Here is a 25,538-nt window from a genome sequence, read left to right as displayed (position 1 = left end):
TTTGTTGAAGAAAGAAGTCTCTCACAAATGAAAGCAAATATACTTGCCCCAGGATAATGTTGCAAGATTGAATCTGGGTTAGTAACCAGGACCAGAGATTTACTTTTCCGAGCTTTTGGACTCATGCTAGAGCCTATCTTCAGGGAACTTCTCTCCACTGGAATACGTGCTTTGGGCTATTTTCTGAGTCGTACTTATGTGGTGCCTTCCTATTGATTGATTGGTGTGGCTACCAATTGATGGCTACCAATTGGCTATTGTTTCTTTGTTATCACCAGGTTATCGGGTACTTACCGTGTTTCCCCAAAAGGAAGACACTGTCTTACTTTCTTTTGGGCTCTGAAGTAAGCAATAGGTTTTACTTTTAGGGAGGACTTGCTTTTTGCCGGTACCGATACCAGTAGGCTGTGAGTGTGCGGGGGTGGAGCGGGGCCTATGCATGGGGTAGAGAAGCAATGTGGCAGCGAGAGTGTGGTGGCGGACCAGGTAGGGTACCAGTGCGGCCGTGATGGGTGGCGGCGGAAGGGGCACTGAGCCTGGCGCAGGGTGAGTTGGCCCAGATCTGGAGTGCCGTCCCTCCGCCAGCCTGCCAGGACCCTTCACCAGCAGCCACCAGTGGAACCATGCCTGCCACGCCTCCGCCTTTGGGCTACTTGAGCACCAGCCTGCATGCCTACTCAGTGCTGCAGGTGCAGGGCTAAGGGCTGATCCTGGTGCTCTTTGGGTTGTGGAGCTGCAGGGCCCGAAGACCACCAGGTTCAGCCCTTAGTCTGGCAGCTGCAGCACTGAGTAGGCATACAGGCTGGTGCTCAAGCAGCCCAAAGGCGGAGGCGTGGCTGGTTCCACCAGCGGCCCCTGGCAAAGGACCCTCGCAGGCCAGCAGCAGGGTGGCACTGGATCTGGGCAGACTCACCCCACGAGAGTCGCCCAGCAGGGCAAAGAGCCCCTTGAGGCAGAAGCAGCACGGTCAGCCACTTGGCTGCCATGTGGCACCCGCTGCAGCCGAGAAATGTCCCAGCAGCAGTAGGGCCAGCAGGCAGGGCAGGCTGAGGCCAGGGCTTGCTGAGGGTTTGGTTCATTGTGGCTGCAGGCAAGCAGACAGTGGGATGGGAAGGGTGGGGCCATCGGTAGCCAGTTCCACTGTTGGCCGTAGGCGAAGGGCCCTGGCAGGCCGGCAGCAGGCACTTCTGTTACATGGAAGATATGGGCCAACTTGCTAGGGCTTACTTTCTGGGTATGGCTTATATTAGGCCTACCCCCCCCCCAAAAAAAATCAGCTGGTGCTTACTTTTGGAGTAGGGTTTACTTTTGGGGAAACACAGTCAGAACTGAAGGTTTGGCAGCACAAGGAAACAACAGCCAATTGCCAGTCATCAACACACTAATCAACCAATAGGAAGGCACCTCATACATACAACTCACAGAATAGTCCAAAGAACATATTCCAGTAGAGAAGTTCCCTGAAGATGGGCTCCAACCTGAGTCCAAAAGCTTGGAAAAATAAACCTCTGGTCCTGTTGTGATTCCGTGTCGTGTCAGCCTGTGCTCCCAGCAGCTGAGTCCGAGGGATCTGAGGAGGAGGAGGAGGAGGAGGAGGGGTTTGGAGAGCCTTCAGTACCTGATCGAATGGAAAGGCTATGGACCAGACGAGTTCACCTGGGAGGATGCGACCACCATTCATGCTCCTGCTTTGGTGTCTGCCTTCCATGAACAATTCCCATCCCTACCGCATCCGGATCGGCAGAACCGGGGGAAGGGCCCTGCGGTGCAGGTTAGTGTTGTGATTCCATGTCAGCCTGTGCTCCCAGCAGCTGAGTCTGAGGGAACTGAGGAGGAGGAGGGGTTTGGAGAGCCTTTGGTGTCAGAGGGAGGCTCTGATGCATTACATGACTCTCAGTCAGACCAAGACCTGGGCTCCTCCAGTCTTGTTCGTTATGAGGCTCAGCTGTGTGAGGAGGGGGGTTCAGACTCAGAGGAGTCACAGCTGAATCTGTTTAGAGACGCTAGAAGAAGAAGGCATTTGAGTAGAGCAGACCAAAGGAAGTCTATGAAACAACTCAGTGAAAGGAGGAGAATGCATTGAGAAGCCACGCCTTGGGGCTGTTAATAAAAGGGGAAGGTGTGGGTGGTGCTGGTTGCTGAAGGCAACCGTTCATAGAAATCTGAAGAAAATCCTGGTCTGTTTTTGCTAATCTTCCTGTTTGACTCTTGTTTGATGCTTGAATCATTTATTTTTGTTAAGAAAAATATTCTGCTGCTTTTTTATTTGAAGGACTTTATTATTTGGAAGTGTAAATAAATTTGGGTTGGGTTTTTCCAGCCTATTGATTTAAAAAGAAAAAAGGGGTTGTCCTTGAAGCAAACTGGGACAGTTGTAGGCTGGAACAGAACAGGTCCCAATGACTGACCGAGATTTGATCTTGCAAAGAAATCTTTTTTAAAAAATAGAACTAGCAAGGATGATGCTCATCAGTGAATGGATCAGTATTCACTGTGCTTTTCAAGCAGCTGATTAACTTTTTGGTCAGAGTGTTCTGTAATGGAGGAGAGCAAGGACTTTGAACTCACTTTGGTGGTGACCAGAGGTTTTGTTTTTAATGACAAAATTCATTCTGAACAGCCTTCAGAATGTTTAATAAATGAGTTGGTCAGTCCTAATTAGTTTGGAGCGTACAAATTAGAAGACAGAGAGAAGCAAAGTAGGTGCATGCCTGCCAATCAAACTTCTGTCAGGGTAAGTCATGTTATTAACTCTTGGGAAGTGATTTATTGCAATCAGTTTGGAGGATATTTCTCTCTCGAGTTAAGATTGGCTGCTTGGGATGCAAGAGAACATTGTCTTGCTTTCAGAAAGTAATGGATGCTTCCCAGTTTTGAGGATTTTCTGCCTTCTTTTCCAGAGATGGGCTTTTATGTCTTGCAGAACAGTTTAAGGTCATGACTCCAAATTTTGGACGAAAATACTAATTTTGGGTGGCATGATTAAAGCTGCAGTCTCTGGCCATGAAAAAGTTGCTCACTTCTGTTCTAATCCCAATGCAAAACAAACTTGGTGATATGTACCTGCTTGGAGCCCATGTTCACCCTATGGCTTCTCTGAATAAAAAAAGGTCAGATGTTAGATGATGAAAAAGACTGTTTGGGACCTCTTACAGGCAGACTAGTTAATATTGGACTGGAGGAACAAATACTTTAAAAAACAATTCTGCATATTAAATTGTTTAAAGATAGTTTTAAATTTTCTTTGATATATGTAGGCTGTACACCCAGTGGACTTAAAAGATGTTTGAGGCTTTAGAGCCCTTCTCTCTGGCATCCAAAGCTCATAACCTTCTATTAAAAAACAGAATACACGGCAGAGGTGTTGTGTATGTGTATATTTTATACATATATAATGTACATATATAATGTGTACATGAATGTTATGTATGGGTATGGGTAGATATATGCTTTCTTTTGAGAGCAGGCAACAGAATTTCATTTTTAATGTATGCCCGTGTGCTCTCAGTAAAAAATGACAATAAAGTTTATCTTATAAGTTCCTTAGGGAAGGATATTAATCTCAATTACACCTGAACCTCTGTACAAAGTCAGTGCAAGTGTAGTTTCTTTTGAAATGTGAAGAATAAAGTCAGCTGGTATCCATTCAGTTTTGAAAAGAAGAATTCTGGCCTGGTAGATTTAATAATACGTTCCTATCACCATCTTCCAAGATGGCCTTTGTCCAGTTTTGCAGATGCATAGTTCTGTGTAGAAGCTGTACTTGATTTGGCGTTTGCACTTCAAAAGGAACACAGTTCAGTGAATAAGAAACTGCAGTGTGCTCAGTTTTGATGTATTCACAAACTTTTACAACATGATTTTCATTGGAGAGAAGAAGAAGATTGAATGGGGTAGTTTAATACTGTCCCCAGAGGATGTATGAATTTGAGAGAAATTGTTGTGGGTATGGTTAATAAGTATTAGAAATTGCCTTTAATATTTTTTCTCTTTCTGAATTTCTAGATAAGTGGCTTGTGCACTCCCAGAAGTCAGTGTCCCAATTAAAACTGTGATAAACATGTTGAAATAATTTCAGTTTGATTAACACTTGGAATGATCTGCAATTTGTTCATAAGTTCAGTTTGGAAAATCTGCAGACTTTTTCACAAAGTTGATGGGAATTCATATTATGAAAAATACCTCATGAAAGTTAATGCCATTTTCTAGCTTCAACAAGTGGTCAAGAAGAAATGAAGCTTGGCACTTCGCATATTAAAAGTAAAGTGGATCTGAAGCTCAGTTTTACAAAAGTGAAAGTTTGTTTAGAAGCATTTTCCATTCGGAAAGGGACAACTGACTTGTCATGGCTGATTCACCGTAGCCAATTCACTGTGGGACAACTCAATGCGAGATAACACAAGAGAGGGACAAGTGAATTCCAATGGGAATTGTCTTGCTTTAGATTTGAACCTTCTCAAGTTAGATGTCCTTGAGGCTGGGGACTCCACATTCTGGCTCACCTCAGCCTCTCTTGAGTTATCCCACATTGAATTGTCCCACAATGAGTTAGCTGCAGCGAATCAGCCAGGGCAAGTTGGCTGTGTGGAGACGGCTGGGGAAGTTGGACGGGGCAAGTCTGCCATGGTGAGTTGTCCTAGACCAGGGGTAGGGAACCTTGGCTCTTTTGTGACTTGTGGACTTCAATACCCAGAATTCCCAAACCAGCCATGCTGACTCAGGAATTTTGGGAGTTGAAGTCCACAAATCATAAAAGAGCCATGGTTCCCTGCCCCTGCCCCTGTCCTAGACCCTTTTCTGTCTCCACTGTATTGCTATTTTCAGTGATTGCTAAATCTTTCCAAAGCATTGGTGTCCAAAGCATTGGTTTCTGTTTTTCTGTGAATTTGTAGCATCCTCTGAATAAACATATGTGCTGTAGGTAATGTTTAAGTACATCAGTGACTCCAAAATTTTTCACTTTTGCGGGGATGGTGAACAAGAGGAAGAGAAATTTCATTATTATTTTTGGTGGGAAGTTTTATTCTCCAGCAGGTTAGGGATGGGGCCAACATGAACTTCCTCAGAACATTCCTGACCGAGAAATTTTTGCCCAGTTAATACTGAATACAGTGATATTTTCATACACATTTGTTATTGAGAGAAGTTGAGGCCTTAGAACAGATTAGTAGGAGTCAAAGTCATGACAGCTACTTTCTTCAATAATAAGTATTGCTTTGATTGTGTCTCAGATTTTTTTACTCTGTTGTGATCAAATGTAGGAGTTAGTAGAGTTTATAAAATATTATCCATAAGGATTAAATAAATCGGCAGTGGTTCATATGAGTATATGGAGAGATACACATTTTCAGAAAATGAAATCTGTTTTCCCAGAAATATCAATTTAGCTTAGTGTTCACTCCATTATTAGCAATATATGGTATTTTTAAAGGGGATAAAAAGAGAAGTTTCTATCTTAAATGGCTTATAATCAGCTTCAGGAAATACCTGAAAAGTGAGGCAGGTGGAAATACAGATTGTTTTTTTTCTTTTTTTTGGCAGGGGTAGGATGGGGTTCTATCCCTTCAGGTTTGGTTGCAGTAGAATAGAGACAGACTACCTTTTTGTGCTGGGACATTGTTTGAATAAGCATTTTACCAGCCTCTAAAGGTTGAAGGTGGCATGTTAGTGATGCAGATATGTCACTGGCTAGGAAAGGGTAAACATTTGAGGGATTTGAGGTTTTATTTTTATTTTATTTTTTTAATCCCATTTATATCCCGTCCTCCGAAGACTCAGGGCGGCTTACAAGCTTAGCAGTAGCCTTCATTCTGTGTATATGCCTGCTTATTAGGGCTTTCACACCCACCCCAAGCGGCATTATTACAAAGTCAGCTTAATTGCCCCCAACAATCTGGGTCCTCATTTTACCTACCTGGGAAGGATGGAAGGCTGAGTCAACCTTGAGCCTGGTGGGATGCGAACCTGCACTAATTGCAGGCAGCTGGTGTTACTTAAGGAGGCATTAGCCCACTGCTCCACCAAGGCTTTTATATTTTAAAAATAAAATAAATACATAAAGTATATTGGAGAATTGATATTAGGGCTGTGTAGCACTTTGGAAATAATTCAGAAGGGAGGTTTTGGAGCATGTGGGAGCATGAGTGCAGCACTGGTCACAACTTTAAGGTAGCTGTGCATTTTCTTGGAATCGTGCATTTGCTCTCTAGAGCTGCCATGTGATCCTGGGAGAAGAATGGTAAGCAAGACCTTATTGTACCGCCCCCCTTTTTTGGATTTGAATCTAAAGCACAATCACAAACTTTCTTGACACCCCTACATCATATTCTAAACCTGTTGTTGGGTTACCTGTTTTTTGAAGGTATCAATTTGGGGGGAATCTTTAGGGACACAAACAGAGACTGAGGTATCATATGACCTGCAAGCATATATAATTTGATTCAGACTCTATGAACATTTTCATTTCTTTCTAATTTTCTTTGCAGGAACGTTTTACTTGCCCCAGTCTTTCCGTTCATCCTAAAGAGCCTGCCTTTGTTGCTCAGACAAATGGCAACTACATGGCTTTATTTTCCAGCCTGCCACCTTATCGAATCAACAAAAAGAAGAGGTTTGAAGGGCACAAGGTATACATCTATCAACAGGTTTTATTCCTTTAATATGCCAAATTATGTTACTGCTTTTCAGTAGGTATACAGTTTAATAGACTTCAATACTATTGTCTGTAGTTTAATTAATGTAGAATTTAAATTGCAGTAAAGTACTTAACAGCATTATTAGTTAAGAACTAGGCAACCTTTGACGCCTTGGGTCATCATTTCAGAGATATTTCCTTACCAGATTCTTCAGCTTTCAACAGTGACAGTATTTCTAACACACTGCTTTGAAAATAGCGATGTTGATCTGTATAGCATAATCAAACATCAGCACAGAAAATATTGTATAACATTTTGTATTATGTCATAAACAGTTTTGTGGTAATATTTGTCATAAAAGATTTTATAAAATGAACCAAATTTCAATTCCATGAGAGTCCCGAGTCCCAGATTTTGGGTGCATTCTCTAAATTAACCCATTTGAGGTTTCTTGGTTCAATTATTGGTGCTCTATTTCACCCAGTGAAAGGTTACAGATATAATAGATAGATAGATAGATAGATAGATAGATAGATAGATAGATAGATAGATAGATAGATAGACAGACAGACAGACAGACAGACAGACAGACAGACAGACGACAGGCTTGTCACATATTCAGCAAGTACTGCTAACAATGACAAGTCTTTAATGGGGCAGTCTTATTAAATGTCAAGGGAAGTGATTAGGCCATTATGGTAAAAATTGACAAGTTTATTATAGTGTAAAATTTCAGGAAGCTCTAGTCTATTATATTGTAATTTTTTAATTAACATCTTGATTTATTTACTCTTAATTCTTGACTCAAACAGGTTGAAGGATTTGCAGTAGGCTGTGAGTTTTCACCCGATGGAACACTTCTTGTGACAGGGAGCTCAGATGGCAAAGTATTTTTCTACAACTATCGCACATCTCAAATTCTCCATGTCATGTCAGCACATAGTCAAGCCTGTGTGAATGCAGCTTACCATCCAGTCCTTCCATCACTCCTTGCCACCTGTGCGTGGGATGGGGTAATCAAGATCTGGCAGTAATAGGAATAATTAGATAGCCAACTGGCTTTAAAACTTTGTAAATATATATTTTTTCTTGTAGTTTCATTTTTTAGAACTTTATGTTTTGTATAGTGGTACACCAAACCAGTGCTTCTCATCCTCGGGAACTTTATGATGTGTGGTCCTCATCTCCAAGAATCCCCCAGGCAGCATGCTTGCTGGCAAATTCTGTGAGTTGGTTAACATATTTACAGCAACTAAGACTGAGAAATACAATACTAAACCAATTTTACTGTAATGTGATTATGTGGGGCAGAAAATATAAAATTCTCTGGTCATTCTATACAAATAATTAATTTGCCTGGGACTGTTTTTGACTCATACTTTGCCCTTAACTGTTATCCTTTTCCAAAGGAATTTTTTGATGTTGTTAGGGTTATAGTATTCTTTTAAACAGCTGCTAAATACATAGCTAGGACTAGCTTTCTCCAAGTTTTTGTTGCAGGGAATTAGGATAGTAGGAGCTAGATTGAAAAAGGAATTAAAGATTAACTAAAGCTCTAAATCTATATGTTCTGCCTGCTGTAATTGGATGTGGAATGTACAAATTTAATTGATAGAAGTAATTAAAAGAATTCAATATCATTCCAAATTCTTCTGGGAGCCTAGATTTTTTAATCACTTTAGTGTTACTAAATCAGCATTCTTAGTTTAAAACTTAACTATTCTTTAGCTTCTGTCACTGCTTTACTCTTTTACTATTACTTGATCCTGCAGACTTTTCATCCAGTTTTAATGGAGTCACATTATGCTAGAACTGGTATAGCCATGAAACCTTTTCTGATCTGTTAGGATCTGATTCTGATATCTTTATGGCTATATGAAGCTCAAATAGATTTGGATGATTGAGAATCTCCATAGAGATTTTTGACAGTTACCTTTATGGTTGATACTTGCAATAAAAAAAATCTCAACAATCTGCTTAGATATAATTTTAAATAGTTTCCTTATAAAAATTTACAACAAACGTGGTAGCAGTAGCATTTGTAGCACCCTAGCTATTTCCAGTTTGCTAAGGTCAAGGATATAGTAAACTTCTTTTCCCAAAATAATACTTTTCTTCCTAATCGGGAGCTGATATATTTAATTATAATCATGGAACATTTTATTGTTGGCTTGCATTAATATAAAATTTATTCTGAAGGAACACCTAGAATGTAGGAAGAGGAGAGTAAGGAGTTTTGTTGCTCCACAGGAATATATTGGATATAGCCCACCAGGGCCAAACCTAATAATTATCTTTCACATAAAGTAGCCAGGAATGGAATCACTTAGAAAAACATTACTTTTTCTGTCTTTTCTTTGCAAAATAGAGTGTAGTTTTATATTTTGCTAAAATATGCAAAATAATGTACATCTTACATAAATAATGTTACATAAAAATTAAAGTGCCCAAAATGTAACTTAAAAGTTTCCAGTTGTAAATATATTTTTCTAAAATATTAACTGTACTCATTATCAAATCTATTTGCATATTTTTATTGATGTAATGTATTTATTGATCAGCTTTCCTGTGCACAGCAAGGCTAGCATTCACCAAGATTTATAGTCTTTTATTTTTTAAGTTAAATTTTAACTTAACACGCACTTAATAAGTACCATAAAACATAAACTTTAACAATTTTTTATTATAGGTAAATTCTTGGTCAATGACTGCCTTGTTTGAAGTTACATTGACACTGGAAAAGTTATTTTATGACTGGTCCTCAAACTATGACTATCACAACATCTCACTGGTCACTTGATCCCCATTTGTGCATTTCACAGCTGGCTTCCAACAAGCAGTTAATGAAAAAGCCAGCAGTGAAATTGCAAGTCGCAGTAATGTAATAACTCACTTAATGACCACGTCATTTAGTGATGATGTCGCCAGTCTCAATTGTGGTTATTAAATGAGGACTATCTGTTCTTCCTCAAGGATATGAAGTGGAATACTGTATTTCTTTTATTTTATTGTTTTAAGGTAACAACTTAGTGTAACACTTATCTCTGAAGAATCCTCAGAACCACTTGTATTTTAAATATAAAAGCATAACAGTAAAATGCCATTAAAAGAATCTTCTTCCAAAACCAGCAACTGGGCTAACCTGAAATCTGTGGAGTTATTTTGTAGAGTGGCAGCACTTCCTGCATGTCTTTTAGTTGTAATGTAGCTATAGTTCCCAATCCCTCATCCAAGAAATCACAATTGAGAGTAGATAAGGGAACTAGTAGTACCCCAAGAAAGTACCCCAAGAAAGTAGGAAAGATTACACAAGCATTCAAAACCCCAAAATACAAGTCTATTTATATGGAAGGGAGAATACCATCTACATTTATAAACCAATACTTTCAACCTAAGTTGTAAGATTGCCCTGTCCAATATCCCATGATTTCTGCTTTCCTACTAAAGCTACATACAATCTTCTCCTAGGCCTCGAGGATCTACAATTCTCTGGATCATGTATAAGGCTGCTGAGGGATGAAGAGAAAGAAAATGAGAACTTTTAAAAAGTAGTGTATTTGTTCTTTTAAGGGTTGAACTGATTTATTTCAGTCATTATATCCAGAAAAGTATAGTGTACAATCATAAATAATAATGGTTGGTCCTTGACTCACATTTATTACATAAAAGTTACTGATTTAATTCTCTTGATAGAGCACTTCATCACTCTGTATATAAAATTCAAATAATGCCACTTTGGAATTATTCTAGATCAATCTCATTACCTCAACTTTTTGCAAGTAAGTTTTGGAAAATTCACAGTGTACTTAATAATGTTGCACTTCAGAAGCTGTCAAACTTTTCAGATTGTGAAAACTTAGTTAAAGGAATCCTGGAATCCTAGACCAAGAGGAAATGTACTATTGATAGATGTATTTATTTAGTGTATGGCAAAAATATTAGAAAGCATATCTCAATTACATTCTCAATGAACAAATATAAAACTATTTACCCTATTTACAAATTCAAAGGTAGACTATTTATATAGTCAATACATGATGGAATTGCATACAGAAAGACTGGGGTTTCCCTGATGCTTGGTGCTCAACAGCTTGTTCATTTTCTTGCAGACATTTCATTACCCAAATTAGGTAATAGCACTGATGATGTTACCTAGTTTGGGTAACGAAATGTCTGCAAGAAAACCACCAAGCTCAGAGCACACCAACCACCCTTCATTTGAGCTACAAATTCTCTCCTTTATTGGTTTCCCTCATGTATGCTTAGAGGGCGCTGTTCCACTGCTTTGGAGCCCCACAGCTCCATTCCAAAGAAGAGAGCTGTCCCCATTTATGATGGAGACTAGCGCACCTGTCATGTTGAGTCCTAATCTTATTGAGCATTGACTAGGTTTTACTGGGTAGATTGAATCCTTTTGGTTCAGCTGTAAAGCAGGGAACATTGTGACACTCTGGAGGAGCAGTAAAGGACAATTCTGGTGCCCAGGCTGAAGCAGATAGTGATATTCTAATGATAGAAATTGGCGGTAAAGCAAAAAGTAAAAATGATTATTGTAAATGCAAAATTAACATTTTGAATGTGCAAAAAATAAAACTTTAATTTCACAACTTGGGAGATTAATGTTTTAACCAAACAGATCAATATTCAATTATTAGGTGTAGTTGTATTTCCTTGGAAAAAAGTTCAGTATTTGGAACAATTGATGCTACTTGTAAGCAGAGATCATCTTTTATACTTAGCCTATTACTGTACTTGCTGCTTATGAAAATAAGGTTCATGTACTGCAGATGGCATAAGTTATTTCAATCTTGACTGGCAATACTGTTTTAGAAGCTCTAGCCAGAAAATTTGCACAAGGAAATGTGGCTTATAATGTGAAATTAGATAAACTGGGCCTATGTTGTTTCTTCTTTAATGGTAATTCAGATGCACTACAGTCAACATAATGATTCTGGACCTGGTCATTTTTTTTTCTTTTAGAGGGGAAAATATGCCCTTATTGTGGAACATAAATCAGATAGGTTTTGTATCACCAAGGTTTTGACATTTTCCCTGAGGGAAATTTTATTTGGAAAGCACATAGAATTATTTTAGAAATACACTCACTTCAGTGTGTACATTTAAATGAATTGCATTCATTTGACTTTGACATTTGAATCTAATTATATGTGTACCTTGCAGTGAAACACTAGTATCATTCAGATAAGTAAATATATCAGCCAAGTATGCCATCTTTTGCATCCAACAATTGCCACTTAAGTTTCTGTGCTAGTTCAAAAGAATGTTCCTGTAAAAAAGAAATATATCTTCTTATTGTTTATAAAATGAAACCAATATTTGCCTCAGTCATCTCACTTCAATATGCAGTAGCAATGTGTTCTCTAGATTCTCTTTCGCACAACACAGTAAGTATCGGAGTTGAGTGATCTTGCTTTTGTAAGATCTATCATTTTAACCGCCTTTTTGGGTACAGTCTTGAGTTCTGTTGGATTGTATTACAAATAAATGACAAGGCAGCAGTGATTATGCTTAATAGGTGGAGCTGTATTTTTCATGTGGGCCCCTTTATAAATGGCATTATTCTGACTATAAGTGTTGCGCCATCATTGCATATATTGCAATACAAATGCAAAGATATTTTGTGTGTTTTCCCCCCCATAAATGTAAAATAGATAATTTCATTTTCTTTAGTTCATATAGGCATAGATTCCACAGATGACTCAGAACAAGCACAACACGAGAAAGATTAATAAACCTGAAAACATTAGTGGATTCATCCACTTGAACCGAGAAACCTGTAGTACTCTTTTAACTTGTTTTATTTCTTTTTAGAAAATTTGACATATCCTTGAAGCTATTAGCAAAGAGCAGTATTTGTTGTTGTTGTTAGCTGCAAAGTCGTGTCCGACCCATTGCGACCCTATGGACAACGTTCCTCCAGGCCTTCCTGTCCTCTACCATCTTCTGGAGTCCATTTAAGCTCACGCCTACTGCTTCAGTGACTCCATCCAGCCACCTCATTCTCTGTCGTCCCATTCTTCTACTGCCCTCAATCTTTCCCAGCATTAGGCTCTCCTCCAGTGAGTCCTTCCTTCTCATTAGGTGGCCAAAGTATTTGAGTTAAAGAGCAGTATACACTTGCCTTTTATGAAATGTTTTGATTAATCATGCATTCTGCCAGGCTAACTATTGTTTAACCAATTTTTCTGCAATAGTATGAGCTTTACCTGCTTTTGCTGTGTGATATATGATTAAATAAAAAATTTGGCATTTTTTGATAGACAAAAATGTATGAAGTGCTTCTTATTTGGAATTCTGCACATTTTCATTTGAAATACTCAGGACTTAATTTCAGATTTTAATGTTTGGTGTTCAAATATCTTCATAATTTTCCAAGATTCATACTGTTACCTAATCAATGTGCTCACATTCAACACATAGTGCATTTGGTTTGCCTTCCTTGCAGTTTATATAAAACTTTTCAAGCTCGCAACATATTTACATTTCTGGTTTTGTGCTTGAGCTTAATTTCTCAATTCTTATGGTATAAGAATTACAGTAGCAGCATCACCAGCAGCACTGGAGTTTGTTTTGATTTCTTTTGTTTTCACTTTTTCAGTACTGGTTGTGATTGTACAATTATGAAATGGATGATCCATAGCTGGAAAAATATTCACATAGCATAAATATTTATTAGGCCTAGTATATGACAATTTAATTCTGTGAATCTGAAAAATTATGCAGGAAAATCACCATTTGTGCATGCACATAATATAGACTGTAATAATTAATATAGTGGAATTAAATTAAAGGATTTTTTTTGCATTGTTGATATCTTGCTAAAGCCACTCAGCACTCATCTTCCTGTCTGTCTAACTTCACAAATACAAATTTCCATGTTTACTCCAAAGAATCCCCTTGGCAGACATTTTTATGGCTTGTGCCTTTCTTGCAGAGTTGGCATACTTGTACTCTTTGTCACTTCTTAGCTGTTTGTTTGCCCTACACTACCTAGCCCAGGGATGGGGAACCTTGCCTCTTTTATGACTTGTGGACTTCAACTCCCAGAATTCCTCAGCCAGCATCAGGAATTCTGGGAGTTGAAGTCCACAACTCATAAAAGAGCCAAAGTTCCCCATCCCTGACCTAGCCTATTCTTTGCACCTGGTTTTTAGGGGGAAAAAATCCTTTAAAAAATCAGTGGTAAATGTATGTGGCTTCTGCTTGCTGCCAGGGAATTTTTTTTTAAAAAGGAGTGAAAATTCCTTCATTTTCTGGTGCCCAATAAGGTAGTCCTGGTATTTTCTGGTATTCAATACAGATAGTCCTCGACATACAAGAGTTTATTTAGTGATCGTTCGAAGTTACAACGGCACTGACAAAGTGACTTATGAATATTGTTCACACTTATGACTGTTACTGCAATCCCATGGTGACATGGTCAAAATCCAGCAACTTGGCAACTGACTCATATTTATGATGGTTGCAGTGTTCCTGGTTCATGTGATCATCTTTTGTGACCTTCTGACAAGCAAAGTCAATGGGGAAGACAGACTCACTCAATTAACTGTGTTACTAACTTAACGACTCCAATAATTCACTTAACCAATGTGGCAAGAGAGGTCGTAAAATGGAGCAAAATTCACTTAACAAATGTCTCACTGAGCAACAGAAATGTTAGGCTCATTTGTGGTTGTAAGTCAACTAAAGGTATCCCACTTCTGCTGCCATGTGATGAGGGAACAGAAAACACCCTCAGCATCAAACCTGCTCATCCTCTGAGCTCCTATGCTGTTTGGTTACCTCATAGGCCACTGGCTAATTAGGTATCCTTTCTGCCACCACCCCTTCACTTTAAGGCAGTTTCAGTCTTTCATACCAGCCCTCTGGGGAGCCAGAAGAGGATTGAAAAGGAAATCTTCACTCCAACTTTGGACTGGCCAAACACCAAAGGGACACCAAAATAAAACTTTGGGAATCTGTACTTCTGCCAAGCGGATAAAAGGTGATAAAAGGCAATTTTGGAATTTTCTATTGGAATTGAAACAAAAAATAACCTTTATTAAAGCTCAAAAAAAAGTTTCCACTAACACAAAGTTTAAATTAAAAAATTAGAAAATAATGCAATTCTAACTAAAGCAAACTTTTATGAGGTAATCCCAGCCCCCAGCCAATTCTCCCACAAAAAGCACCCCAAGCTCTTCCTGCCAAAACCTGTCAGAACCCTTTTCTTCCCTTTTATTGACCCTTAGAGGTCAGGTGACTCCCTCTGGGCTCATTTGACTGGCCTTTGATTTAAAAGCTCAGCTGCTCCCCACTACACTATTAGCGTGGAAGGAGATGTGTTGCTTTTGCAGCTGTTACACTTTTCATTCTCTCTGTGGCTGCATTTAGGACAAAGTGATAACCAGAACTAAATCAGGAAAAGGATTTTAAGCAGCAAAGCTGAAGGAAGGAACTCACTTCATTTGATCTGTGTTGCTAAGCAAGGTAGAAACTCATGCTGAATTTCTAGCTTTCCTTGTCTGGAAGCAGAAATGAGCTTCCTTGGTCTATTTCCAAATTAATTTAGATGAAGTCCTCGATTGTGAATGGTCTAAAAGTCTACAGGAAGGAGAATGCTGGAGCATACCAAGGATGTTAAATCTTTAATCGGCTACATCATGCACAATCTGTTAACTACCCTCTTTTATGCTATGTTAGTAACAATTAGATAATTGTATGTTAATACTGCATTGTGACTGTTTTCTTCCAAGGACTGGACACATCACAGTGTAGAAGATAACTGTACACCATACGTTATTGTAGTCCTCACATGTAGGAGAAGAAGAGGCAGTGCCTGGGAGCCAAATCCAAGAGAGGCATCAATCTGGAGTTATGTTCCCACAAGCAATTCAAATTCAAGTCCCCTTTGATTAGTTGACTAGATTCTTAAGTATAGGCATGAGCAATATATCTTCTTAAGTGAAACTTAATGTGTGGTCTTGATTTCTTTGAGCTCACCTCAAAACATTTCAACAGAACACAATGAAAAATCTCCTAGGATGGTATCAGACCTGCAACCTGGAGCAGCAGTTGACAATATCACGATGGAGGCTGTTCTGTGGTGCCAAGATGCAAAATATGTCAGCTATGATGTTCCAGTTGGTCCAGCAGATGCAGAATTTGGTTCCCCCTCCTCCGCCTCTGTTGGCTCCAGTTCCCACTATGGCAACATTGCCCGTGCTGCAGAGAACTCACAGCTGTTTGCCTGAAAGGTTTGGAGGAACATCAGAAAAGATTAGAATCTTCATAGCACAGTGTTAGAATGCAGTACTGGAGGCTAAGTCTGCCCACAGCCTGGAGTTTGATCCTGACAGGGTTCAAGATTGACTCAGCCTTCCATCCTTCTGAAGTCAGTAAAATGGGGACCCAGATTGTTGGGGGCAACATGCTGATGTTGTAAACTGCCCAGAGAGTTCTGGGTGGTATATAAGGAGCAGTATATAAGTGTAAGTGCCATTGCTATAGCACTGTGTGGGTTGTTTATTGGCACCTGGCCAGAATTCATTAACCAATTGATGATGGATCTTCTTCATATTGAGTTTCTAAACAGCCTTGCATTGTGCTGCAATGGGCACTTCTCATAATCAAATCCAACGATTCTATTATGAATAACTATCAAAACTTCATGGTAACTTTCAGAGGCTACTTTGGGGATCCTATACAGAAATTCACAGCGATATGTCATATTCAGGAATATCATCAAAGCAGTAGACGACACACCTTTCCACATTAGGCTTTTGCCTGGGGTTAACTCTGCTTCCCTAGCTTTGCAAGTTAACACTGGCATGTAAGTTTTTTATGGTTAAACCTTATTAAAAATGTCTTAAATTGTGTAAAATGGCATACAATCTTTGCCTCCTCCAAAAGTTCTTTCATATGTTGGGATTATGTACTGCTTCAGGGTGATTGTCCCTTAGTTGTTACTGAGCTTGAGTCAAGCTGCAAGCAGGAATTACACCCCAATGGGCTGGGGTTCTGGCAGTTGACTGATAACCCTCTTGCTTACCTGTAATAGTTGTACTTTCCCACTTCCTTGCCTGCTGGTTGTCTTCTTATGCTTCCCTTCTACACATCCACACTTTTGTAGGCTAAGGCCCTGGGTGAGGTGGGGCCGCCTATGTCAATAGGTTCCTAAAAATGGCAGGATGTGACTCAGTTAGGCAAACACCTGGAACGCTGGTGTGTGGATGCTTGGGAATGTGTGAATGGGGGAATAAATGAATAGTTCTGGGGCTGTAAACTCTTCTACTTCAGAGTGACTGCAGTATGGCATGATTGAGGGTCTAGTGGCATGTAAGGATGAGTAGGCTAAGGTTGCTTATTTAATAGAATAAGAGAGCTACAAGAGACCTTGGAGGTGTTCTAGTCCAACCTCTTGCTCAAGCAGGAAACCCTATACTATTCCAGACAAATGGTTGTCCAATTTCCTCTTAAAAACCTTCAGAGTTGGAGCACACACAATTTCTGAAGGGAAGTTGTTCCACTGATTAATTGTTCTGTCAGAAAATAGCAGCAGTTTGCTCAGACTGGGCAGCCAGAACAGAATTAAATTATAGGATAAGATGGACCCAAACATAACCAATTGGTTGGTGAATGCATGTGAAGGAATGAAGCTGGCGTTGCTCTCTACATTTGGGAAAGTAGCTACAGACAAGCAGAAATGCTTCCCACCCCGCTTCCCCAAGGATAGACCCAGCTCATACTTTATCTCAAAGGGTCATAAGAGAAATTCTATTCTATTCTATTCTATTCTATTCTATTCTATTCTATTCTATTCTATTCTATTCTATTCTATTCTATTCTATTCTATTCTATTCTACTCTACTCTACTCTACTCTACTCTACTCTACTCTACTCTACTCTATTCTATTCTATTATCTGCTCAGTCTAAGCAAACTGCTGCTATGCATCAAATAGGCAACCTTAGGCTGCTCTTCCTTAATTGCCACCAGATCCTCAGACTTGTCAGAGCCTTTGAAGTAGAAGAGGTTTTTTAAAGTAGAAATTAATCTGATCCAGTGAAAAAAAACAAGCATATTTGGCTTGTTGTCCACTTCCTTTCCAGTTAGACTTTATTTAGACTTTCTCTAGAGCTCCTTAAGTTAACTAGGTACTTTCAAAGTTTCAAAGATTTAAAGAGATTAGAAAAGCAATTGGAAAAATATATCAAGCTATTTTGCTCACTGGTAGGCTTGCCAAACAGAAGTACTGCTTTATCATGATAAATATTCATTTTATAAATAGCCTACCACTGGGCTTTGAGTGGAGGCCTACAGAGGAAGACTAATGGAATTTGAAGCTGGAAAAAGGAAGTACTATGGGATGGGAGACAGGTGGTAAAAATTACCAAGGATTTTTTTCCTCCTGCTGTCATCACTATTGTCTGCCTTTTAGGTAAAGGTAAAGGTTCCCCCGCAAATGCGTGCTAGTCGTTTCCGACTCTAGGGGCCGGTGCTCATCTCCATTTCAAAGCCAAAGAGCCAGCGCTTGTCCAAGGAGGTCTCCGTGGTCATGTGGCTGGCATGACTAGACGCCAAAGGCGCACGGAACGCTGTTACCTTCCCACCGTACTGGTCCCTATTTTTCTACTTGCATTTTTACGTGCTTTCGAACTGCTAGGTTGGCAGAAGGTGGAATGAGTAACAGGTGCTCACTCTGTTACGCGGCACTCGGGATTCAACCCGCCAGATTGCCGACCTTCTGATCGACAAGCTCAGCATCCTAACCCACTGAGCCACCGCGTCCCTCTGAGCCACCACATCTTTTACAAACACATATATTTAATTGTACTGGGAAACATTTAATTGTCTGTTACCTGAAATGAAGCAGCTCAAATTTAAAATGACCCCTTTATACAAAGTAAAATTGGACAGGAAGTTATCATGTCTTCATCACCACATTCTCAGGTAATGTAAGAGGACACTTGGAACTGTTCATATTTTTTTCTTAATAACAAAAATACATTGTTTTCATCTATAAGCTCAGTGATAATTAAATGTAACACCTACATCCTTCTGTTATAAGCTTCCTTCTCTCTTAGAATACTTTCTCTAAAAAACTTCAAAGTGTCGCAAAGCTTTCAAAGAACATGACATGACAATACAAGGAGCAATTGATGACCCTGATATTGTTTTATCACCTACAGTAAATAAAAGATTTATTAGATATGATAAAAACTAGATTATATAACTTGTGATCCATTAAGTTGGATAATTCAATTAACCTTAGCTCGGTTAACTGTACAGAACAGTTTACTAAGTCTCCTATCTGGAGGAACCTATCAGGGAAGGTATTTTGCTGAAAATAAATCTGCTTGCTAAATCTAGAGAGGGTCTTTGAGAACTCCCAACTTAAGAAGTACTCAAGGTCTGGAATAGGTAGTCCTACACCATGAAAAATTATGCAGTAGGGATGCTCGACCCCATCCTTTCTTGAACTAGAAACCCAGCCGTTCCAAAGTGTTTTCTCCCCTAAATACTTGTAGGTTTCCATCACAGGAACTTTTTTGGGTGATTTATGCTCAAGCAAGGAGCACATGTAACAGGCTTTCTTGTTTTGTTGCCTAGTACGCTGTACTATGTACATGGTTCTGTTTTTGAATACCATAGTATATAATCATTGATACTTCTATCCTCAAAGAATTTATCCGATCACTTAAAAACATACTGATCGTCATTGCCTGGGCATGTGTATTGAGTTCCAAAAGCTAATGGCTAAATTTTATAAAGAGTAAAAACTTCATGTATGTTTATTTCAAACATTTATATGCTACCCTTTACTATGTCCGAATTATGAGGCAGTACACAATTATATTACAGCGTAATTCTAAGCCTTCTCAGTAAGCTTAAAGGACATGGAATAGAAAGGCAGGTCCTCTTGGAATAAGCAGCTGGCTAAAGAAAAGAAAACAGGGAGTGAATGGACATTTCTCACAGTAGAAGGATGTAACCAGAGGGTTCCTTTCTATCCTAGGACTGATGCTTTGCATGTTATCTAGAAATGGTGTGACTAGTGGAATAGCCAAGTTTTCTGCTGACACTAAATTGTTCATAGTGGTAAAAGCTTCAAAATATCTGCACATTAGAAGTGGGTGTAAAACTGGCAGGTGTCATTCAATGTCAGCAAGGATAAAGTGATGGAAGTTGTCAAAATTCCTAACTACTCGTACAAACTAATGGGATCAGAATTAGTAATGACTGATGAGGAACGAGATCTTGGAGTAATGATAAACCGTTCAATAAACATGTCAACGTAGTGTGCAGCTACTAAAATAAAGGCCAACAACTCGTTAGAGATAAGAAAATAGGGATACCAGTATGATAATACGCTCAGATAAATTAATGGTGCATCTCATCTGGAATGTTGTGTGCTATTCTGGTCACTACAGTTCAAAAAAGATATAATGAAACTAGAGAAGTTTCAAAGAAGGGCAACTAGGATTATCAAGGACTGAAGCAACTTTCCTATTATAAAAGGTTGTCATATTTGTGTTTTTTTATCTAGAAAGTAAGTGAATGACAGTAAATATAAATGAGGTGTACAAGATTATACATGGTGTGGATAAGCTGGACAAGGAGAAACTATTTTCCTTTGCACAAAATATAATCAGAGGCCACCCAATAAAACTGAACCTTGGAAACAACAGACAAAGGGTTGTGGGTTTTTTTTGCACATGTAATTAAACTTTGGAATTCAATTAACATGAAAAGTGGTGCTGACTAGATGAGCCAGGGATCCAGTCCAGCAAAGCATAACATAATTTTATGTAATAAAAATATAAATAGAATCCTTAGCATTACTTCGATTCCTAGACTTTAGTGTTTTGGGGCCCATTCATCATATGAATACAGTTCTGTATAGCTGTAGGATAATGTTAAAATATGGGAAAGTCTAACATAAATATATGCTATAAATGATACATGAAAAAGGAACAACTCGAAAGATGCAGCTTTGTTATGCTGATATTCCTTCATAAAGTATGAATGTTCATTCACAATTACATGGGGAAAAATAACAGTAAACAAGGTCCACCATAAAAACATGACAATATTTTTAAATTTCAAGGTAATTTAATGTAATCTAAAACAAATTCATATCAGTGTATTTCATCCAGGAACTAGTGGAGCTCCTGGTTTGCATGGTACCCAACGCTTGAGGTTTTTCTCTGGGTTTCTAACCCTGGTGCTGAAGAAGTGAATAAATATTAGGATTCTTCAGCCATTTTGATCTCCTTCAAAACATGGTCTAGAATAGTATCTTTTAAGTTCTGGAGATTCTATATAACACCTGTTTCTTTTTGTAGTGTTTGCATGTCTGCTTTGTTTACCACAACAGTAGGTTTTAATGACACCCCCGTAGTAGTATTACAGCTTTCTTTTCCATTCTCCCAGACTTCCCTCAGGCTCAAGGTTTTTCAAGATAATAAATGCTTTGGGGTTTCTATTAATGAAAATAAATCTCACCAAAGCAACCAGGAAAACAAACAGATTGGCTAACCTGGCACGTACATGAGAACCTCAATTTTTCATTATTGGTGCAATTCACAGCCAGAATGTGAATCCAAAGCAAAAAGAAAAAAAGAAAAAAAAAGAAAAGTGTGTGTGTGTGTGTGTGTGTGTGTGTGAGAGAGAGAGAGAGAGAGAGAGAGAGAGAGAGAGAGAGAGAGAGAGAGAGAGAGAGAGAGAGAGAAAGAATACATTTCAGATAAGAATATGAAAGCTGATGTTGTTGCTCAGGGAAGGATACTGTAATGTATTAACCTAACCCTAACCTATTGGCCGCCACCTAGAGGCCAGGGTATAAATAGCTGCATTCGCTATTTTGCTCCTCACAATGACACCGTCTATGCTATCTGTCACTCCTATAAGGTAAATTGACTAATAAACCGATGACATACAGATCAGGACTACTTTTATTGTAACAATAGCAGGGCTTTTTTTGTCATAGAATGCTCAGAATGGAGTTCCCGCACCTTTTTTGAATGGAATCTTGTAGGGTAGGCAAGGCGGGTTGTATGACATGTGAGTTCCAGCACCTTTTTCTTTTACAAAAAAAGCACTGAACAATAGTAATGGAATCATGAAAGTCTGAATGTGCTCCTCCCCTTTAACTTTGTGTAAACTAGAGAGGGGTTTGTCTGAAACACCCTTGTCCGGTTTGTTGGGTCTGTCAGGTTATTTTCTTGTCCTGGGCTCAAGCTCATCCAATTGTTGCCTTAGTATCCTATCATTCAACGCCGTTCCCTCTATGCCTATAGATACTTACTTTGGTGCCTCTCAGGCTATACACATTACCTGCTTCTTTTAGGAGGAAGAGGAGATGAAGGAGAAGGAGAAGGAGGAAGAAGAGAAGGAGGAGGAGGAGGAAGCATAGTGCCAGCTTCAAGTATTTTATTTTCAAGAAAATTTCTAAGTCGCATCCTGGAAGGTTAGAGGGGATGGTGAAGTGCAGTTTACCTTTTCTGACAGGTCACAACTACTATTACAGCCATTTATATATATATATATATATATATATATATATGGATCTTTGGTTATTCGGGTTTTTCCCCGCGTTTATTTATTTATTTATTTATATACCGCCCTTCTCCCGAAGGACTCAGGGCGGTGTACAGGCCCCGTGAGCCCTGAACTCTCCGTGGTTTGTTTTTTTTTTTTTTCCATCTGAGCCCGGAAGAGTTTTAGAGGCCTCAGAGGATATGGAGGAGCTGAGCAGCGCTTTGTGCTGCATGATCAGCTATTCGTCGGACCAGCTACTTGCGAACTTGAATGGAGGCTGCTGGAGTGCCTGGGAGTGCCTGGGAGTGCTTGATCAGCTGTTTGTCGGATCAGCTGTTTGTCGGAAGGCTTGCAGACTTGCGGACTTGAATGGAGGCTGCTGGAGTGCCTGGGAGTGCCTGGGAGTGCTTGATCAGCTGTTTGTCGGACCAGCTGTTTGTCGGAAGGCTTGCGGACTTGCGAACTTGAATGGAGGCTGCTAGAGTGCCTGGGAGACCAGATATTCTGCGGAGCTCTACTCTAAGCGGCGCCGACCAGCTGACTACGGATCCGGGAGGCATTCTCGAAGCCTGTGGAGCCTGGGACATCTTTTTAGAGCTTGGTGGTGTCCCGGAGCGCCCTTCAGCTGCTTGGGGGAGCCGTGTGTTGATTGATTAACTATGAATCGCAGCTTGGAGCAGCGCTGGCGTGGAAATGTTGAAGTGTTTGTCGGCTTTTTGGAGGGCCCCGGCTGCTCGGAGGAGGTTTGGGAGAGCCGTGTGGGTCCGGAAGATCTGACTGAGCCCCGTGTTGAATTTCTTGGTGCCGACCAGCTGACTGTGCTCTGCGGTGCCGACCAGCTGTCTCCAGTTGCTCAGGAGCCGGATGTTGGTTGAGTAACAACTCCCATTATGAACTACGGTTTGGAACAGCGTCAGCGTTTTAAGCTGGAGTGGTGGAGACGGCCCTGGTTGGCGTCTGAGACGGTTGGCGGTGAGGGGGTTGGAGTGCCGCGACCGTCTTGGTACAGTGACTATGGCTGGGTGGAGTATGGACTTTTATGCCTGGACATCTGGAGGCATGGACTATTATGCCTGGACATCTGGAGGCATGGACTATTATAGTTCACTGGACCATATCCTTGAGCCCACTCCGTGACTTTATGGGTTTTTACCCTAATCCATCTCGCTGACTGGTTTCGCCTATTGTCCTCTCCTTTCCTTTCCCCCTGGGCTGTGGAAGGTGCCGGGTGTATAACTACTGTGAGAGAGTGGTTAAGAGTTAAGAGCTCCATCTTTTCCGTCCTAGAGGTGAGAGCTCTAGGCGGTATCTCTCTCCCCGGCTGTATATCTCAGGCTGCTCCCCGGTTCTGACCGTTGTGAGAGAACGGGGATTGTCCCGGGGTTACCCTGCTCTAGTGGCAGAAGAGCTGGGTTTGCAGTCTGGATATTCCCCTTCCATTTTTAAGATCCTCCCCTTTTTATTTATTCGATCTGGGTCTGTTTTTTGCTGTATTACCCAATTTTACCATGGTTTTGAGATACTCCAGCACGGTTTTACTCGCTCTCAGAGGTGCCCCCCCATCCTGGGAGCGACCTGCCTTACCTTTTAATTTACCTCTTGATGACGGGTCCGACTGTTGGGACCCTGAGAGATGGCCGGGCAGAAACAGGGGCCTAAGATATAAATTTAACAAGAGGCCCCTGATTACTTTTTTAGCTAAATTTTTTGTAGGGTTAGGGAGGGGGGAGGGTTGTGGTTGGTTGGAGAGAGGGGGCACTCTGCCAACTGCTGTTCAGACCAGGCCTAGTAGAGATCGCGTTGAGAGGGAGCCGGGGTCGGTCATCTCTGGAGCTCTGGAGCGGGTCGTGGGAATGCCAATTCCCACGACGATAGGGAATGGCTGCAGGTGTAAGATCAGAGGGCCGTATCGACCTCCGGGAGGGCCTCTCCACTATCTCCAAGCGGTGAGGCGCTCCGACCCTCTGCCTTCGACCCAAGGCTCTGGGAGCGGGGATGTGCAGCCACCTGAGCTCCGACTGGTGTACCTAAATGCCAGGTCCGTTGCTAATAAGGCTCCCCTCGTCCGGGATTTAGTCGAGGGTGAGCAAGCGGACCTGGCTTGCATTACGGAAACCTGGTTGGGCCCAGAGGGTGGTATCCCCCTGGTGGATCTCTGCCCACCAGGCTTCCGGGTGCTACACCGGCCTCGGACTCAGGGTAGGGGTGGGGGAGTGGCTGTAGTTATGAGGGAGACCTTATGTCCGCAGGAGGCCACCGTTCCTCAGATAGTCGGGTGTGAATCTCTCTTATTGAGGTTTGGTCCTAGGGCGCAGTTGGGCTTGCTGCTCGCGTACCTTTCGCCTAGTCGCGTAGCAGCAGCCCTGCCTGAGCTTCTCGATATCCTCTCAGGGCTGGTGATTGAGTTTCCTAAACTAATGGTTTTGGGAGACTTCAATCTACCATCCCTGGGAGGAGTATCTGAGTTAGCTCGGGAGTTCATGGCTTCCATGACGGCCATGGACCTGACGCAGGTAATTCATGGACCAACCCATGAGGGAGGCCACACCCTTGACTTGGTTTTCTTATCTGGTCGGTGGTTAGATGATCTTGGTGGGGGCTCCCCAATTGTTATGCCCCTGTCATGGACCGATCATCATCTCCTGCGGCTGGTCTTCCGTTTTGCCACCCCCCACCGTGGGGTTGTTGAGCCAACTAGATGGTTCCGCCCCAGGCGCTTAATGGACCCTGAGAGGTTTCAGGCAGCGCTGGGGGCCCCACCTGCCTCCCCAGCTCACAGCTCGGCGGATGCCTTAGTGGAGGCCTGGGAAAGGACGGCCACGGAGGCACTTGACCGAGTTGTACCCTTGCGGCCCCTGACCCGGCGCAGATCCCAATGGGCTCCATGGTTTTCCGCGGAGCTCCGGGAGATGAAGCGTCGGAGACGGGGCCTAGAGAGCGTCTGGAGGTCCACCCGATCTGAATCCGACCGATTGCGACTAAGAACCCATATTAGGTCTTATCTCGCTGCGATGAGGGTAGCGAGATCTAACTATTTCGCTGCCCTCATCGCGTCCGCAGATAATCGCCCAGCCGCCCTGTTTAGGGTGACCCGCTCCCTCCTCAATCAGGAGGTCAGTGAGGATCCCTTGCAGGGGCGTGCCGAGGAATTTAGTCAACATCTGTCGGACAAAATCGCTCGGATTCGGACCGGTTTGGACTCCGACTGGGCAGTATCGGACGATCAGGACACGAGTGATCTTGTCGATGTCATCTGGGAGGAGTTCGATCCTGTGACTCCGGAGGAAGTGGACAGGATCATGGGGAGGCTGAGCTCCACCACATGTTTATTGGACCTGTGCCCTTCCTGGCTGGTTTATGC

The 25,538-nt window shown here is 41.2% G+C and overlaps 1 protein-coding gene across 2 annotated transcripts in view; it reads left to right on the top strand.

Moving 5' to 3' along the window:
• The window catches only part of WDR25 (WD repeat domain 25), a 117,219-nt gene that overhangs the window by 73,588 nt on the left and 18,093 nt on the right, over nucleotides 1–25,538 (top strand). The window contains exons 6-7 of one of the 2 annotated variants that reach the window (XR_014490771.1): nucleotides 6,486–6,626; nucleotides 7,448–7,860. Coding sequence is in view for 1 of the 2 variants with exons in the window: in XM_083349078.1 (XP_083205204.1) it covers nucleotides 6,486–6,626; nucleotides 7,448–7,669 (363 nt within the window). In the remaining variant the exon portion in view is untranslated. Of the gene's footprint in view, nucleotides 1–6,485; nucleotides 6,627–7,447; nucleotides 9,755–25,538 lie in introns of those variants that run through there. The other variant, XM_083349078.1, reaches the window with a different exon arrangement.

The sequence above is a fragment of the Vipera ursinii genome (genome assembly GCF_947247035.1).
Source record: "Vipera ursinii genome assembly, chromosome: 1".
NCBI classification, from domain to species: Eukaryota; Metazoa; Chordata; class Lepidosauria; order Squamata; family Viperidae; genus Vipera; species Vipera ursinii.
The sequence above is the reverse complement of the archived record's forward strand: the minus strand, read 5'-3'. Positions and strand labels throughout refer to the sequence as shown.